At 37.7% G+C, this 18,836-nt stretch overlaps 1 protein-coding gene across 1 annotated transcript; it reads left to right on the forward strand.

Annotated features, from left to right (window-relative positions):
- Positions 1–1,860: 1,860 nt before the first annotated feature.
- On the forward strand, positions 1,861–17,687 carry LOC116297077 (uncharacterized). The gene is made up of 19 exons (XM_089038090.1): positions 1,861–2,022; positions 2,106–2,234; positions 3,388–3,650; positions 4,039–4,117; positions 4,332–4,490; positions 5,859–6,187; positions 7,128–7,271; positions 8,840–8,903; positions 9,773–10,035; positions 10,480–10,558; positions 10,823–10,981; positions 11,592–11,917; positions 12,424–12,564; positions 12,982–13,039; positions 14,756–15,018; positions 15,193–15,271; positions 15,460–15,618; positions 15,921–16,249; positions 16,578–17,687. The coding sequence occupies exons 2-19, from the start codon at positions 2,180–2,182 to the stop codon at positions 16,722–16,724; spliced, it is 3,096 nt and encodes a 1,031-aa protein (XP_088894216.1). The 5' UTR covers positions 1,861–2,022; positions 2,106–2,179; the 3' UTR covers positions 16,725–17,687.
- Positions 17,688–18,836: the final 1,149 nt, after the last annotated feature.

Genomic DNA, 18,836 nt, shown 5'->3' on the forward strand with positions numbered 1-18,836 from the left:
TACAATTGAATTAAAATAAACCAATTAATAAATAATAACAATCGTGTTTGGGTGTGCGTGGCTGTCGAAATAGTAAAAACTTTCGAGTCGACAGCCACACAAAATAGTAAATTTACAAGTGCTAGTGGACAAGATAGCAGATCTATTTACGAGTTTATCTGAATAATAAATGTTTAACTAGGTAAATATATAAACATACATAAAAAGCATATACATACATATATACATTATTTTTATATGAAAGAATGAATAAAGAGGGAAAAAATCACGAACTTAGAGTTAGAATTATATCTCAAATCTGTGTTGAAATCAAGATAGATTTTAAATTGAACTTGGAAAGTTTTATCGATTTGACATTTTTAATATCAATTGGAATTTCCTCCCAAATCTTACTTTTGACAGATTGGAATGTAAATCTGCCATAATTTGTGCGAGTAGGTGGAGGGACAAGGTTACAAGATGAAGCATATCTTGTATTATATTGATGTTGATGTTTTGCCCAAGTAATATGGCCCAAGAATATTTGTGGTAATTTGAGGCTAAAGGAACCGTAAGGTTTTCAAAGTTAGACCCGAGGCAATTTAAGTTATAATTTCATTCAGTAGCTCCAGAGAGTAACACACACACAAATAGCCGCAGAAAAGCGTCGAAGGTGACAAATGTGAACGGCAACTAGCGACAAGACATAACAAGAACGAGAAATAAAGAGGAAGACGAATATTGAAAGTGAAATAGTTTAGTTTTTTTCCACAGGACGAATTTTGTTTGGTTAAAAGATATTGTTTGACCCTTTTTTTGAAACAGTATGTAGACATTTGTTTGAATTCAGGGGGTAGATCCTGCCAAAAAATCGTTGCTATTTAGTGAGGATTCAAGATGGAGAATGGTATTTCAGCGTTTGTTTTATGCAAGAATATTCGAGGAAACACTTGATATTTCTTTTAGTCTAAATATGTAAATGTGTAAATGTGTAAATGCCTCTTTTCGGTGGACAACATTAATGACATTGACTGTATATTAAGTAAAAAATATATTACTTCCAGGATTTTTGAACATTTAAGTAAAAGCATTAAAAAAATTTTCTTTTTTATTATTCAAACAAATATTTTATATAATATTATCCCCAAGAGCGATTTACATCGATCCATCTACTACTTTTACACAACAAATAACAAGCAAGCGACGTGGAAATGAGGGGGAAATAGTGCAAAGTTTATTAAGATGCAAAAGTACAACCAAACGATAATTGCAACATCATTTTAAACTTTTATAGCAGTTCTTAAAAAAGCATGGGTTTTATTTTTGTCGCAAATCGCCAGAAGAAGGTTATGACGAAGAGAAAACCAGAAATGGAAACCGGTATGATGACCCTACGCTATTCCTGTCCTGTCTTAAATCGCAAAATAAGATTTGCTTAAAAATTTGAAGATTTTCGTTTGCTTGAAAAAGAAGCACCTGTCATAGATCGATGCAGTCTTCTCCTTTAATTAGGATTTACTCATGTGGATTTTAATTATTTACTCATGTGGATTTTAATTGAAGTATTTGATGTCTTTATAGAAGGCGCAAGATCTGCAATGGTGTTAATTAGGTCAATGAAAAGAACTAACAGGTTGACGTATTTTAGTTGGTTCGTTTTAGATCTCATAGATCTCATTCTTTAGTGGGGAATTCTTAGCTGTTACTAGTAAATGGCAAATAATTTCCAGCAAAAGCCTGGGAAAACAATATTTGCCTTTTATTGCGAATTGAGGTTGAGATTTACTAGTTCAGCCGATTGATAACAAGCAATAGAATACTCTCTGGTTGATAGCACATGATTGGCAGTGTTAGCCTGTCATTGTAGGTTGGTAATGAGATTCATTCCTGACAGTTAATTGATACCAAGCAATAGAATCCTATTTGTTTGTGAACATCACTGCGGGCAAGTCATTCAGCAGATCAATATTACTATATCAAAAGGAGGTAAGTTCCAAGAAAATACAACAAGATAGCGCGCAATAATAGCAAGGCAAGACAAAAGTGAGTACAAATACACGGTGCTATTTGCACAAAAATACAGATTATTTTAATAATTAATCAGTTTTGCGCTTTTTATTTAAAAGGAAATTGTTATGTTAATGTGGAAGTGGTCTCGCTAGTTAGCGAAAAGTGTTCAAGTCTTACCTACGCGAAAAAAATGCATTTGGACTCCCTTATTCTGTTCATAACTGGACTTTCTACACTTGTTAAAGGTAAATTTCAAATATTTTTATAGATTGGTACTTTTTATTCGTTTAGTTTTCTTATTATTTCTGTTGCTATGGATTTGTTTTGCCTTTTTTACTACTATTCTCGTTAAGTGCGACCCGCGAAGCTTGATGATTTCTCGTTCGTTTTCGTCTAGCATTTCGACGGCCCTGGCGTCATTCAAATAACTGAAATGGAAAAAAACGATAACTTGAGGGATATGTTAGACTGAAGTTATCGTTTCTTTCTTTCTTTCTTTCTTTCTTTCTTTCTTTCTTTCTTTCTTTCTTTCTTTCTTTCTTTCTTTCTTTCTTTCTTTCTTTCTTTCTTTCTTTCTTTTTCTGTTTTTGTTTTGTTTTTAATGTTTTTTCTTTCTTATATTTTCCTATCTTCATTAGAAGAATTAGTTTTCTAAATTCAGTTCCAAACTTTGCTCCACTTTTGTCTATCTTTTCGTCCTTTTTAAAATTTCTTTGCAATTCTATCACATCATGAAAAAGGATCCTTCACAAGCTTTAAAGAAGTCTACACCTGTCCCCGCTTCACCTATTTTCTTACGTCCCTTGTGTTTGAGAACATATATTATCCTGCAAAAAGAAGAATATCTTCACAAGCCTTCTTCCAATATACCGTAGAAAGTAGTGTACATAATAGGATCCGTCCCCGCTTGCCCAGGACACGAAATCATCTCTCGCAAACTCGCAAAATGCGGGTGAAATTTTGCATTTAGCGACTGACCAAAAATTTAACCAGCTAAGTTTTGCGAGTATGACCACAGTCCAGAAATTGAAGGACTGAAAAGTTAAGAACCCAAATCGAGTAAAGTTTGTTATTCACTTCGTCCGATCGCTAGTGACTTTGACACTTTTGCTTATGAGAACAAAACTTACTAGCAAGGTTTTGCCCTGTTACCTACTTTCGTGTGTCTCCAAGTGTGTGAGGACATATTTTAACCTGCAATATGAAGAATTTCTTCACAAGCTCTCTTACAATATAGAAGTAGTGTACATGAGAGGTTCTGTCCCCGCTTCTTCTACTTTACCGTACGTGGCCCCTAGTGTGTGAGGATTTATATATTTATATTGCTTTGAAAACAAACTCTTTACACTTTCTTTCGATGTTTTTCTTTCAATATTTGCATTTTCCCTCCTTACACAGGTGATGGTGGTTGTAAGGTGCTTGACTATCTTGACTGTAACAAAAACAAGACCTTCACTGATCACCTCATCAGGTCTTTCAGAATCTTAGCACCCGGATTAGAGGATTGTCAGCACAAATGTTATCTTGAAGACAAATGTGTGTCGTACAACCTGGGTCCAGTAGAAGGAATGGCGAGAACATGTGAACTGAATGACGCTGATCACGTGTCAGACCCAGATCACGTGGTATCTAAGAAAGGCTTTGAATACTGTCCAATCAAAGTAAGGCATCTATCAGCTGTTTGTTTCTTTGTTCTATTATTTTGGTTTCTAGACAGGCTTCGTCCTTGCGTCATTGTTCTTCGTTGTTGCAGGGGACACGGAGAGGGAGGGACTAGATTGGGGGTGGGGGCTTGGTACTTGCTAATATCCAATAAATTTCGCAATCAAAGCCGTCTTCCCACTTTTACCCTTTTCCATACTCGTCTCATATTTTGCAATCATGCCCCCCCCCCCCCCCATCACCACCACCACACACAGTTTGAGTTCTTCACGGTTGTTGTTGCATTCCCAATTCCTCTTTTTTGCTCTATCATTCATTTCATTTTTTCCACACTATTCCTTGTCAATAGTTCTTAACAGTTCTTATGTCGTTATTTCCTTCCATCAGAACCCCTGTTCTTCCAGTCCTTGTCCTTCCAATCAATGGTGTGCACCTGACTTCTATAGGGACACGTTCAAGTGCAACTGTAGGTTACCTATCTACTTCTCTGCTTATCTAGGAACTAGTTAGATTTCCAAGTTATCTGTTCCTAATACATGCATACGCCAAAATAACCTTCCTACCTAACAAAACTACCTACAGGCAGACATAATAACCTGCTTGCCTGATTGCATTTCTGCTTCTCTTTCGGTCTACCTAACTAACTACTTACAACCCTCTTCTTGCTTTGAATCATCCAGATGGACGGTTGACCCAGTGGGGTCCATGGTCTACATGCCGTTGTCCTTTAGTTCGTTACCGTGGTTGTATCACCCCCATGAACACCAGTGCTCCACTTTTGTGTGAAGGATCGAAGATGGAGGAAGAAAAGAAGTGCAAATCAGTCACCGATATCTCAGGTAAAAAAACACATTCTGAGCATCTTTATCAATGTTACCATGATTTGATGTTGGGTAGACATGTAAGGAAAATCTGGACATGATGATAGTCCAGACTCGTGCCTAGTCGCTCTTACTCTTACACGCGTCGTCGTCGTGCTTATTAATTGCCTTCTTATATTCTTTTGCGATCTATAGCAGAAAAACGCGTAATTGTCGACTGGCTACGAGTCTGATTAGAGTCTGTGTGCAATAGTCCCCTACACGGTTCCTCTGCCATATTGAATAGATTACAATAATGAACATTGAAAGGAGACTGCCGCTGAGTTACATATTTACAAACTGAACTGAACTGAACAGCAAAGTTGAAAGAGAAAACGGAAAACGCTTCATAACATCTGCCGGGACAATAGAAGATACTGCGTTGTCTTGCAATCCACAGAACACTATTCTCACTATGGAATTTGCCCACGAAAAGCCCCAAAAACGAGATTTTTCACATCAACGCTTATTTGCATGAGTCTCGGGTCCTCATGATATGAATTCGTTCACCCTGCTTCTTATATGAGCGTCCCCGTTCTCTCTGGAGTCGCGCATTTTAGCTCGTTTGCGGGAAACAAGAAGTAAGGAAAAAACTCCCAGCCCCTCCCCACAGTGATGAATGACCATAGTCACATAAAAACCATTAAGCTAGTCGCTCGCGAAGCCTCGAGCCGATTTCTTCCCATGACTTATTCCATTGGTGCCTAGGGCTTTGTGGACGAATTCCCATAGTGAAAATATATAACCAAATAACTTCATTATGATAATGTATTCAATATGGCAGAGAAACTCGGCATGGGACTATTCAGTCAAACAAATAGGGTGTCAAATATAGAAATTGGACTTTCAAAATCTAATTAACTATTATTAAACTCGTGGTGAGGTAAGTCGCGTGGTGCAGTAGGAATCATGAAATGAGGCTAGTGCAAAATGAGTTTTATACCTGACCGGTGACTCCTCAGTGGAGAGTTGGCAAACAACTCTCCGCGTTATCGAAGTTAAAAATTAGTACATTCACTTTCTTTGAAGTGAGCTTTAAATATCGAGAATGGAGACAATAATCCATATAAAGCCATTGTATTCAAATGATTTTATCAAATCTTGATGCTTTTTTTATTTTAAGTATATTTTGACAGGACTGAGCACATTCGTTCTTGATTCGCGCCAAATTTGAGTAAATTCAGTACACTAGAAAAAATAAAATCGGTTTTTGTTTTTTTCCCGCGCGAGACGAAACCAATTTTCTTGCACGGGAAAACAAATCAGCGAATCAAATCCGAGCGCTTATTTTTTTAAAAAGTTTCTTGGGATTCAATTCTGTTCTGAGATAATTTTCATTGCATTTAGGTTGTTCTGGGCCTCTTGGAATGCAAGATGGAAAGATACAAGACAATCAAATTTCAGCTTCGTCGACGTATTCCGGACCGCATTGCTATCCCCGTTACGGCCGTCTTTATAAAACTCCGAAATCTACTTGGGACGGAGGGTGGTGCGCAAAACATAATAGAATTGGCGAGTACATGCAGATAGACTTGGGGACAATGAAATGGGTGACAAAGATCGCCACACAAGGGAGAAACGCTAAAACTAACCAGTGGGTAAAGGAGTACACTTTGTCCTTCACAAACAATACCATCACTTGGCAAGACTACAGAGGGGATGAAAACTGCACGAAGGTAAGAGCAAAGACATTTTAAAACTACGTAATTGTTAAGTTGCGCGGTCAACACGGTGCCTGTCACCTCTGTAGTCGTAGCTCCAATGAATGCCGGCAAAAGTGTGGCTTGTGTTAAGACATGCGCATCATGTTTTTCTGTCCCGACGTCACTTCCTGCGTGATCGACTTAAGCCTGGTTCACATATCGCAGACGATCGCAGAATCCTCTCAACCGAGAATCTCAAATCGAACGTTCACATATGATCGCAGCCGATCGCCGGCGGTCTGTTGACACCTGAGTCCGAATTATCACTCAGCGGTTAAACAAAGTACCATGCAGATTCAACGTGGACTACTCTTGTTAACCTTACTTAAACAAAGAATCGCTGGCAAATCAAAAAAGAAACGTTCGACTTTATGATCGTGAATACTTCATCAGGGGAGTCATCACTATGAAGAACAGGACGTGCAATCTTATAAAATATAGTCCAAACGACAGTTGTTTACTTGCCTATATGGCTTACAAACGTAAATTAGTATATATAATCATGTGGTGATACTTTTGAACCAGCTATATCTGAAAAAACATTTTTAAAAAAGTTTTTTTTTTTGCTTGTGAAAATCAAATATTAACATGTGTTTTATGGAAAACTGAGCATTCAAACTGACCAATCTCACAATCGCAGAATTTTGTTCACATCGTCTGCGATCGTCTGCGATCATTTGTTAAACAGTCCCGAAATGCAATACAATCTTGGCCTAATCTTTACAATACCTCGGGATGGCTAATCAAGTATTTCATTTACATATTTTTTGTTTTGCTCTTCTCGTCTATAGTACATCTATAACTTCAATGTTTCGACTTGATAATATTGCGTCCAATATGCTTTTTTTGTTTGTTTGTTTGAGGAAAAATCCCATTTTTGTTTAATTTTCCCTCATATTTTTATTTTTCACAGCGCTTCATTGGTAATACTGACCGCAACACAGTTGTGACGAACGAACTTCCAGTGCCTGTCAAGACACGATACGTTAGAATCCTGCCCCAAGCATGGAGTCGACACATATCGATGAGGATGGAACTGTATGGATGTGCGTCTGTATAAAACCACACGTATAATGCAATGAGTACCATACCCATCAAGACACGATACGTTAGAATCCTGCCCCAAGCATGGAGTAATCACATATCGATGAGGATGGAACTGTATGGATGTACATCTGTATAAAACCACATGCACAGCAATGAGTACCAACAGAATGACGGTACCCATCAACACACGATACATTAGATGGAGAGGACACATATCGATGAGGATGGAACTGTATCGATGTACATCTGTATACAACCACACGCACAGCAATGAGCACCAACAGACTGACGGTACCCATCAACACACGATACATTAGATGGAGAGGACACATATCGATGAAGGTTGAATTGTATGGATGTACATCTGTATACAACCACATGTACAGCAATGAGTACCAACAGACTTTTATTGCAAATGAAACTTGTCAGTAGTGAGGCAAGTTTCACAAGTGGGCTTTATTTTCAAAATATCGTTTATCAAATTTCAAAATTCTTCAGGAGTTCATAATCATTCATATACCAGACTTTTTCAGTGGGTTTTGTAAAAAGTAAAATTTAATTGCACTTTGAAAATTAAAGGATAATAGATAATTGCTCGCGTATCTTTACTGATTTTCTTCTAAAAATTATTCGATTTAAAAGCAAAATAAGAAGGAACGAACAAACAAATATATAAATGAATAAATCCTCTTTCAGTTGTCGTTAACAACCAGAGCCGTTTTCTATTTACAAGTTTATGAAAATGTTCGAGGTAAACAAACAGGTGTCTCAAGAAGAGGTATCTTCTTTTTGTCCTACCTTTACCTATATCCCTTGGTTTAAATCAAATTCTAAATTCCAATTAATTCTTTAGGATTTAATTTAGATTTGAGCTTGTCTTTGTTGTGATAGCCGCAAGCGGTGATCCAACAATGAAAGTAATCTTTATGTTCCGAGCTCTCAGAGAACTTCTTATTTTGAAAATTATTCTAATTTATACCATTTTTGGAGAGATTTTGCTTTGCAGAGTAGTCTAGAATGCAAAGCATATGTTTATGATATTGTACTGCATGTAACTAAGAGTTTATTGTGACAATAAACCATTAAATTACTCATTTGAAATACTATTCTAACCATTTTTCGTATAACTTAAAGCCTAACACATACTGTGTGTCAAGTTCTTTCCTTTCCTTTCCTTTCCTTTCCTTTCCTTTCCTTTCCCTTCCCTTCCCTTTCCTTCCTTTTCTTTTCTTTTCTTTTCTTTTCTTTTCTTTCTTTTCCTTTCCTTTCCTTTCCTTTCCCCTTCAAAAACGTCGTTTTTGGATTTACTTATTAACAATGCAGATTTGTTCAGTCGTGCACTTTGTACATCTATTGTTTTGCTAGATTTTCATCTAGAAACACAGCAAAACAGAGTTGTCATAGTTGTAACAGTTCTAGAAGAACACTTGAAGAAGTTGAAAACAAAAGAAGAAGAATAACAAGCATCAATTTTTAAATATTTTCAAAAGTATCTCCTTTTTAGCTGTGTATATTCTCAAGTTTGTATCACATTTGAAGTAATCGTGAAGAAAGGCAAAGTATTTGAGTTTTGCTTAGGGTTTCAAAATGGAGTGGATATTGGTCTTATTTACTGGTCTAACACTGATTAAATTAGCTAAAGGTAAGTACTCCTGTAAGGCTTTTAAATGTAATTTAATGTTTACAAAAGATAATGGATTTCTTTAGAAAGATTGAACACTTTAAGTTACAGATAAAATTGTGGCCTATAAAATTCAAACGATTCAGAGAGACCAAACAAATTCTGCTCATATGATACTAGGTCCGGTTCTAATCAAACCCGAGACCCCAGACGTGAGAGGCGAGAGTCTACCGTTATCCCAGCCTTGACCCTAACATTTTTGCAGTGCTTTTTCAATTCGTGAGTATTCTGACAAATTCACGACACTATAAATGTCAAAGGAGATTTGCCTTCAAAGACTGTATTGTATTCACGTCAGTGTGTTTCAGTCAGAGTTCTCATGGCAATGAAAAAAGCTGCCATATGGGGCTCACTCTCTTTAAGCCGAAGTTCTTGTTTCTTTTTTTTTAGCGGATCCCATTTCAAAACTGAATATGATGGGGGAGGGGGGTATGGATGTATTGTAAAATTCATGAATAATTGATAAGGGTTCAAGCAATCCAGCTTTTGAAATCGGGTCACATAAATATCATGTAAACCAGATACAAACCTTACAATGAAAATGCTAATTACATACAACCACAAGTGAATGTATACTGTTTTGATATTTAGCATTATCAGCATATGAATTCATGATGTCCATAAAGAATTATGAATTATTAGTTAATTTCACCAGTTCTTTTGGCTCGTGATTGTTTTGTTGTATAGCCGATACATCACAGCCGCTCATGTTGTAAACATTACTTACTAAGTTTGCAATAAAAATACCAAGGCAAAGAACTCGGTTATATCAGTCTCATGATATTACTTTCGTAATAATTTGTTACTATAAACGTTTACCTTACAAACAGGTGATGGTGGTTGTAAGGTGCTTGACTATCTTGACTGTAGGAAAAACAAGATCTTCACTGGTCACCTCATCAGGTCTTTCAGAATCTTAGCACCCGGATTAGAGGATTGTCAGCACAAATGTTATCTTGAAGACAAATGTGTGTCGTACAACCTGGGTCCAGTAGAAGGAATGGCGAGAACATGTGAACTGAATGACGCTGACCACGTGTCAGACCCAGATCACGTGGTATCAAACAAAGGCTTTGAATACTGTCCAATCAAGGTAACGAAACTTAACACCCGGTTGTTTGTTTTCTTTGCTCTATTATTTTTTTTACTGGACAGGCCGGTTTCGTCTTTGTTACAGGGATTGTGGAGGAGGGAACCGAATGGACTTACTTGCGATACGGCTTGGGTAATTGTAGCCCCACAGTTCTTGCTAATATCCACTGCATTTTACAGTCGTCAAAGCCCTATTCCCTCTTTCACCCTTTCTCATACTCGTCTCGTCTTATTTTTTCGAATCTGCCTCACCCCCCCCTCCTTCTCCACCCAGCGTAACACCAAAACACAAACACGTTTTAAGGGGGTGCAACACGGAACAGCAGCCTTGTGTTACATTCTCGTTCTGTGTTTTGTTCTTTGTTCATTTCATCATTTCCTAACTACTTCCTGTGAATAGTTTTTTATGTTATTTACGTTATTTTGCGTTATTTTCTTCCATCAGAACCCCTGTTCTTCCAGCCCTTGTCCTTCCAATCAATGGTGTGCACCTGACTTCTATTGGGACACGTTCAAGTGCAGCTGTAAGTTACCTATCTACTTCTCTGCTCATCTAGAGTGCAAACTATATATCCGTGAAATAGGACTAACTAATTAGTTCGAAATAGCACCAATGAATTACCAATACTTATCTGCCTGCCTCCTTGCCTCCTTGCCTCCTTGCCTCCTTGCCTCCTTGCCTCCTTGCCTCCTTGCCTCCTTGCCTCCTTGCCTCCTTGCCTCCTTGCCTCCTTGCCTCCTTGCCAAACTACTAACAACTCTTCTTGTTCTTGCTTTGAATCATCCAGATGGAAGGTTGACCCAGTGGGGCCCATGGTCTCCATGTCGTTGTCCTCTAGTTCGTTACCGTGGTTGTATCACCCCCATGAACACCAGTGCTCCACTTTTGTGTGAAGGATCGAAGTTGGAGGAAGAGAAGAAGTGCAAATCAGTCACAGATATCTCAGGTAAAAAAGCACATTTTGAGCATCTTTATCAATGTTACCATGATTTGATGTTAGGTTACGGATAGAAGGAAAATCTAGACATGACTATAGTCCAGATTCTAAAGTGGCTGACTACTTTAATTTGGTAAATAATAAACAGAAAATTGAAAATTGAAACTTTTTTAACCTGAAATTTAATGCTGATTTCAAAAATGCAAAGAAAAATGGGTTTCCCGAGCTTGTTTTTGAGAGAATCACTCCGGAATCATATGCGTTCGTACAATATTGGAAGCAAAATAGCGAAAATCAAGCTCTATACAAAAAAAAAAAAAAAAACAAAACCAAAACTAAGGAAGAAACATGAGTAATTTTCTCCGAACACGTAACTTATATTACACTATATTTATAAAATAGTGATAAAAGTTGCTTTAATAAGCTATTGTAAGACAATGGAAAAACTTTTTCGTTCAGGTTCTACGGTGCACAAAAGAATTTTTGGCGAGACGAATGGGGAAACAAATCACTGGATGTAATCCGAGCCCTTATTTTCTCGAGGAAAAACGAAGGAATTTTGATTTACTGCAAGTTTATTGAGATTTAGTATTCCTTTTATTGTTCTTCTTGCATTTAGGTTGTTCTGGGCCTCTTGGAATGCAGGATGGGACGATACAAGACAATCAAATATCGGCCTCGTCGCGATTACACAGCAGGTGTGATCCCTCTAACGGCCGTCTTTACAAAACCCCGAGATTATATTTGGATGGGGGGTGGTGCGCAAAATATAACAGAATTGGCGAGTACATGCAGATAGACTTGGGGACAATGAAATGGGTGACAAAGATCGCCACACAAGGGAGAAACACTGCAAGTAAGCAGTGGGTGAAGGAGTACACTTTGTCCTTCACAAACGATACCATCACTTGGCAAGACTACAGAGGGGATGAAAACTGCACGAAGGTAAGAGCAAAGACATTTTTAAACTGCGTAATTGTTAAGTTGCGCGGTCAACATGGTGCCTGTCACCTCTGTAATTGCAGTTCCAATTAATGCCGGCAAAAGTGTGGCTTGTGTAGACATGCGCATCATGTTTTTCTGTCCCGACGTCACCTCCTGCGTGATCGACTCAATATTAGCCGTTCCGAGGTTGAAGAAAAAACTGGGTCGACTTAGCATTGCAGTGCATTGTGGGGCTGTTCTAGGGAACATATTTCTAACATGGCAGCTATTTTCTCCACTAAAACAACCCCAAAATGCACTGCTATGCAATCTCGACCCAATTTTTCTTCAACTTCGGAGTGGCTTTGTTTTTCTCTTCTCGTTTATAGTATCTATAATTTAACAAAATGTTTCGACAAAATTGGGTAAAATATATATATGAGCATATGTTTAGCGTAGTACGCTGTTAAATCAGAAAATATCCCATTAAACGTTTTAATTTTCCCTCATATTTTCATTTTTCACAGCGTTTCATTGGTAATACTGACATAAACACAGTTGTGACGCACGAACTTCCCGTGCCCGTCAAGACACGATACGTTAGCATTCTACCACAGGCATGGAAGGGTCGCATAGCGATGAGGGTTGAACTGTATGGATGTGCTTCTGTATGAAACCACACGCACAGCAATGAGTACCAACAGACTGACGGTACCCATCAAGACACGATACATTAGATGAAGAGGACACATATCGATGAGGGTTGAACTGTATGGATGTCCTTCTGTATACAACCACATGCACAGCAATGAGTACCAACAAACTATTCGTGCAAATGAAACTTGTCAATAATGAGGCACGTTTCACGAGCAAATGTGTGTTTTATCTAAAAAATAGTGTTTTTCAGATTTTAATTCATTGAGAGTTTGTAATTCAAATATCAAGTTTTTTTGGGTGTTAAAAGTTAAAATTCGCAACTTTGAAAATAAAGAATAAAATATAGAACGGGTAATTTTAATGGTTTAGTGTTACATGGAATTTTTAGTTACATGCATTACAATATAAACATATTGTTTGCATGTTAGACCACTGCAAAGGAATTGCTAACTGTCTCGTTTAGCCTATCGGTATTACAGCTGGCTTGTACCAATTTTCTGTATTTATGTATTTAAGTATATGTAATTTTGCGATTTTGGTACTAAATAAAGATTGATTGATTGACGGATGGCCAAAAACACTCAAAATTGGCATAAACTAAAATGATTAAAAAAAAGAAGTTCACTTCGTAGTCAAAGGGCTCGGAACATAGAGATTGCTTTTATTGTTGGATCACCGCGTGCGACTATCACAACAAAGACAAGCTATAATCTAATTAAAAGGCCAAAGAATGAATTGGAATTGATAAGTTGATTTAAACCAAAGGAACTAGGTGATGGTGTACCAAAATAAGAGACTATTCTGACCGTTTTTCGGAAAACGTTTAGCGTCATACATACTTTGTGTCAAGTTCTAATTACATTCTTATAAATCTAGCCTAAGCGTTATACTTTTCTTTCTTTTCCAAAAACGTCGTTCTTGGTTTTACTTACTGAATGTAGATTTGTTAGTGAAGTCTTCCACTTCGTTTATTTTCATTATCGTAGAAACAAAACAAAAGTCGTCATAGTTGTAACAGTTCTAGAACCACATGAAGAAGTTGAAAACAAAAGAAGAAGAATAACAAGAATCAATTATTAATTATTTTCAAAAGTATCTCCTTTTTAGCTGTGTATATTCTCAAGTTTGTATAACATTTGACTGAAGTAATCGTGAAGAAAGACAAAGAATTTGAGTTTTGCTTAGGATTACAAAATGGAGTGGATATTGCTCTTATTTACTGGTCTAACATTGATTAAATTAGCTAGAGGTAAGTACTCCTGTAAGGCTTTTAAATGTTATTTCACTTTTACAAAAAATTATGAATTTATTTCATTTTAAAAATGGTTAACCACTTTAGGATACAGATGAAAGTGTGGCCTTTAAAATTAAAACAATTCATCTGCGGTCGAGACGACTTCCCTGTCAAGTTCGATGAAGATCTGGTTGAGTAAAATAGTCCGGACATAAAAATTTCAATCTTCAACCTTAAATTTTTTTTAGCAAAGCCTGAATCAGTGTCGGCTGATCTATGTCAGGGCACGGCTAAATCACAGATCGCTCCCTAAAACACCCTCTGGGCTGATCAAACTCATGTCACGGCATTGCTAACTCTCAGATCAAACCCTGAAACAACCTCTTTGCTGATCAAAGCAGGGCACAGTTAACTCGCACATCGATCCGGTTACGGCTAACCCTTCGTAGATTTTGGGGAGGGACAAAAATCCCAAGGAAAACTCTCGAATCAAGGGAAAGAACTAACAAACCCTTCTAATGTGATAACAAATCAAGAAATCGAACCAGAGGTGAGAGGCGAGTGCTCGATCGTTACCCTACCCCTGATTCCCTTAATTTTTTGCAGCTTTTTTTCAAAAATCGTGTGCATTGTCACAAATGTACGACACTATAAATTTCAAAGGAGATTTGTCTCCAAAGATTGTATTGTATTCACGTGTGTTCCAGCCGGTGGTCTTATGGCAATGTAATTTACAGGTGGTATATTTTCAAAGCTTCTTGTTTCTACTTTTTCGTTTTATTGGTTATCAATTCTTTTCGAAAATATATAATGTTATACATAATCAAGCTTAATCAAGACTGAATATGAGCAAAAAACGCATTACTAAGTTTGCAATAAAAATACCAAGGCAAAGAACTCGGTTATATCAGTCTCATGATATTACTTTCGTAATAATTTGTTACTATAAACGTTTACCTTACAAACAGGTGATGGTGGTTGTAAGGTGCTTGACTATCTTGACTGTAGGAAAAACAAGATCTTCACTGGTCACCTCATCAGGTCTTTCAGAATCTTAGCACCCGGATTAGAGGATTGCCAGCACAAATGTTATCTTAAAGACAAATGTGTGTCGTACAACCTGGGTCCAGTAGAAGGAATGGCGAGAACATGTGAACTGAATGACGCTGATCACGTGTCAAACCCAGATCACGTGGTATCTAAGAAAGGCTTTGAATACTGTCCAATCAAGGTAAAACCACTTGTTTGTCCATCCCCTCCCCCACCACAAAAGCAAACACTTTTTAGAGTGCCACAAGGAAAACGGTCCTTGTGTTACATTATTCGTTCTGTTTCCTTCATTTTAATAATTTCACGCTACTTCCTGTTAAAAGTTCTTATGCATGTCGTTATTTCCTTCCTTCAGAACCACTGTTCTTCCAATCCTTGTCCTTCCAATCAGTGGTGTGCACCTGACTTCTATTGGGGCACGTTCAAGTGCAGCTGTAAGTTACCTATCTATTTCTCTACTCGCCTACCAACCTACCATAGTTAGTACCCTAGTTATCTATTCCAAATAATGTTAATCTATAACCTACCATCCTATAACCTACCTGCCGGCTTGCATTTCTGCTTCTCTTTCGGTCTACCTAACTAACTACTTACAACCCTCTTCTTGCTTTGAATCATCCAGATGGAAGGTTGACCCAGTGGGGTCCATGGTCTCCATGTCGTTGTCCTCTAGTTCGTTACCGTGGTTGTATCACCCCCATGAACACCAGTGCTCCACTTTTGTGTGAAGGATCGAAGATGGAGGAAGAGAAGAAATGCAAAACTTTCACCGATATCTCAGGTAAAAAAGCACATTCTGAGCATCTTTATAAATGTTACCATGATTTGATGTTGGGTAGACATGTAAGGAAAATCTGTACATGAGGATAACCAGACTCCTGCCCAGTCGCTCTTACACGTACTCGTGCTGTGTTACCTCGTGTGGAGCCAGATCTGCTCCCATACTCATATAATGGTACAGTGAGAACGATAGTAGATTATTACTTCTTTCAAATATTTTATTGCTGCAGTAACTTAAATTTACAAAAGTATTGTGCCCAGTAGTGTGAATAAATCACGAACATTTCTTTGGCTTGCATTTAGGTTGTTCCGATCCTCTTGGAATGCAAGACGGAAAGATACAAGACAATCAAATTTCAGCCTCGTCGACGTATCATGTCGGATATTGCAGTCCCTCTCACGGCCGTCTTTACGAAACCCCGAATTTTATTTGGGACGGGGGGTGGTGCGCAAAACAAAATAGAATTGGCGAGTACATGCAGATAGACTTGGGGACAATGAAATGGGTGACAAAGATCGCCACACAAGGGAGAAACGTTAAACGAAACCAGTGGGTGAAGGAGTACACTTTGTCCTTCTCAAACGATACCATCACTTGGCAAGACTACAGAGGGGATGAAAACTGCACAAAGGTAATAGCAAAGACATTTTAAAACTACGTAATTGTTAAGTTGCGCCCTCAACATGGTGACGACGCAGCTTCAAACACATGTCGGTAAAATTACGGTAAGATTAAATCATTATGTTTTTCTGCTCTGTCACTCCCTTTGTGATCAACTTCATATAAAGTATTTTATTTACACTGTTTTTTTTTACTGTTGTCGTTTATAGTATCTATAATTGAAATGTTTCGACTTGATCAAATGGTGTCCAATATATATGAGCATAGCTAAGTACGCTGGTAAATGAAAAAAATTCACATAACTGTTTAATTTTCCCTCATGTTTTTATTTTTGACAGCGCTTCATTGGTAATACTGACATAAACACAGTTGTGACGCATGAACTTCCGGTGCCCGTCAAGACACGATACGTTAGAATCCTGCCCATAGCATGGAGTAGACACATATCGATGAGGATGGAACTGTATGGATGTACATCTGTATAAAACCACACGTAGTGCAATGAGCACCAACAGACTGACGTTACCCATCAACACACGATACATTAGGTGGAGAGGACACATATCGATGAAGGTTGAACTGTATGGATGTACATCTGTATAAAACCACATGCACAGCAATAAGTACCAACAAACTGACGGTAACCATCAAGACACAAAACATTAGATGGAGAGGACACATATCGATGAGGATAGAACTGTATGGATGTACATCTGTATACAACCACATGCACAGCAATGAGTACCAACAGACTGACCGTACCTATCAAGACACGATACATTAGATAGAGAGGACACATATCGATGAAGGTTGAACTGTATGGATGTACATCTGTATACAACCACATGCACAGCAATGAGCACCAACAGACTGACGTTACCCATCAACACACGATATATTAGATGGAGAGGACACATATCGATGAAGGTTGAACTGTATGGATGTACATCTGTATACAACCACATGTACAGCAATGAGTACCAACAGACTGACGGTACCTATCAAGATACGATACATTAGATAGAGAGGACACATATCGATGAAGGTTGAACTGTATGGATGTACATCTGTATACAACCACATGCACAGCAATGAGCACCAACAGACTGACGTTACCCATCAACACACGATACATTAGATGGAGAGGACACATATCGATGAAGGTTGAACTGTATGGATGTACATCTGTATACAACCACATGTACGGCAATGAGTACCAACAGACTGACGGTACCCATCAAGACACGATACATTAGATGGAGAGGACACATATCGATGAAGGTTGAACTGTATGGATGTACATCTGTATACAACCACACGCACAGCAATGAGTACCAACAGACTATTATTGCAAATGAAACTTGTCAATAATGAGGCAGGTGTCACGAGCAAATGTGTGTTTTATCAAAAAAAAATAGTGTTTTCCACATTTTAATTCATTGAGAGTTTGTAATTCAAATACCAAGTTTTTGGGTGTTAAAAGTTAAAATTTGCACTTTGAAAATAAAGTATATAATATAAAACGGGTAATTTTAATGGTTTAGTGCTACATGGAATTCTTAGTTACATGCTTTACAATATTCATTATACAGCTTCTCATTAATCCCATATAGGTAAATGTCAAGGGCGGATCCAGGAGGGTGGGGGCAAGGGGGGCTGAAGCCACACCTCCCTTTAGCAGAAAAAAACGATGCTTTTTTATATTGTTTTCTGTTGTGTTGACGGAAGAAACTCAATTAGCCTCCCCTAAACTCAATTAGCCCCCCCCCCAAACTTTTGGCTGGATCCGCCCTTGAATGTCCAATTATTTTCTTAATTGGAAAGGTCTTGTTGATATGGGATTAATTAGGCAGCTATATAATTAATAGGTAATGGGGTTTCATGCTCCCCAATCAAGAAATAATTAGACTCGAAAAATTCTTTTGACTGCCAAACTGGACTCGGCCTACGGCCTCATCCAATTTTGGAAGTGGACCCTCGGAATTTTCCTCTTCTAATCATTTCTTAATTGGACAGTATGGAGTCCTATTACATATACAAACATATTGTTTGCATGTTAGACCACTGCAAAGGAATTGCTAACTGTCTCGTTTAGCCTATTGGTAGTACAGCTGGCTTGTACCAATTTTCTGTATTTTTGTATTTTAGTATATGTAATTTTGCGATGTTGGTACTAAATAAAAATTGATTGATTGACGGATGGCCAAAAACACTCAAAATTGGCATAAATTAAAATGATTAAAAAAAAAAAAAAGAAGTTCACTGCGCAGTCAAAGGGCTCGGAACAAAGAGATTACAATTGTTGGATCACCGCGTGCGACTATCACAACGAAGACAAGCTACAATCTAATTAAAAGGCCAAAGAATGAATTGGAATTGATAAGCTGATTTAAACCAAAGGAACTAGGTGATGGTGTACCAAAATAAGAGACTATTCTAACCGTTTTTTCGGAAAACGTTTAGCGTCATACATGCTTTGTGTCAAGTCCTCCAGCATACATTGTAATAAATCTAGCCTAAGCGTTATTCTTTTCTTTCTTTTCCAAAAACGTCGTTCTTGGGTTTACTTACTGAATGTAGATTTGTTAGTGAAGTCT

Source organism: Actinia tenebrosa, unplaced genomic scaffold (genome assembly GCF_029948245.1).
Source record: "Actinia tenebrosa isolate PJP-AT-01 unplaced genomic scaffold, QUT_ActTen_1.0 PGA_scaffold5__44_contigs__length_20552954, whole genome shotgun sequence".
Taxonomy (NCBI): domain Eukaryota; kingdom Metazoa; phylum Cnidaria; class Anthozoa; order Actiniaria; family Actiniidae; genus Actinia; species Actinia tenebrosa.

Coding starts and splice junctions, on each gene's coding strand:
- LOC116297077 (XM_089038090.1), top strand. CDS start 2,180: ATGCATTTGGACTCCCTTATTCTGTTCATAACTGGACTTTCTACACTT. Junction 2,235..3,387: donor ACTTTCTACACTTGTTAAAG/GTAAATTTCAAA, acceptor CTCCTTACACAG/GTGATGGTGGTTGTAAGGTG. Junction 16,250..16,577: donor GGGATGAAAACTGCACAAAG/GTAATAGCAAAG, acceptor TATTTTTGACAG/CGCTTCATTGGTAATACTGA.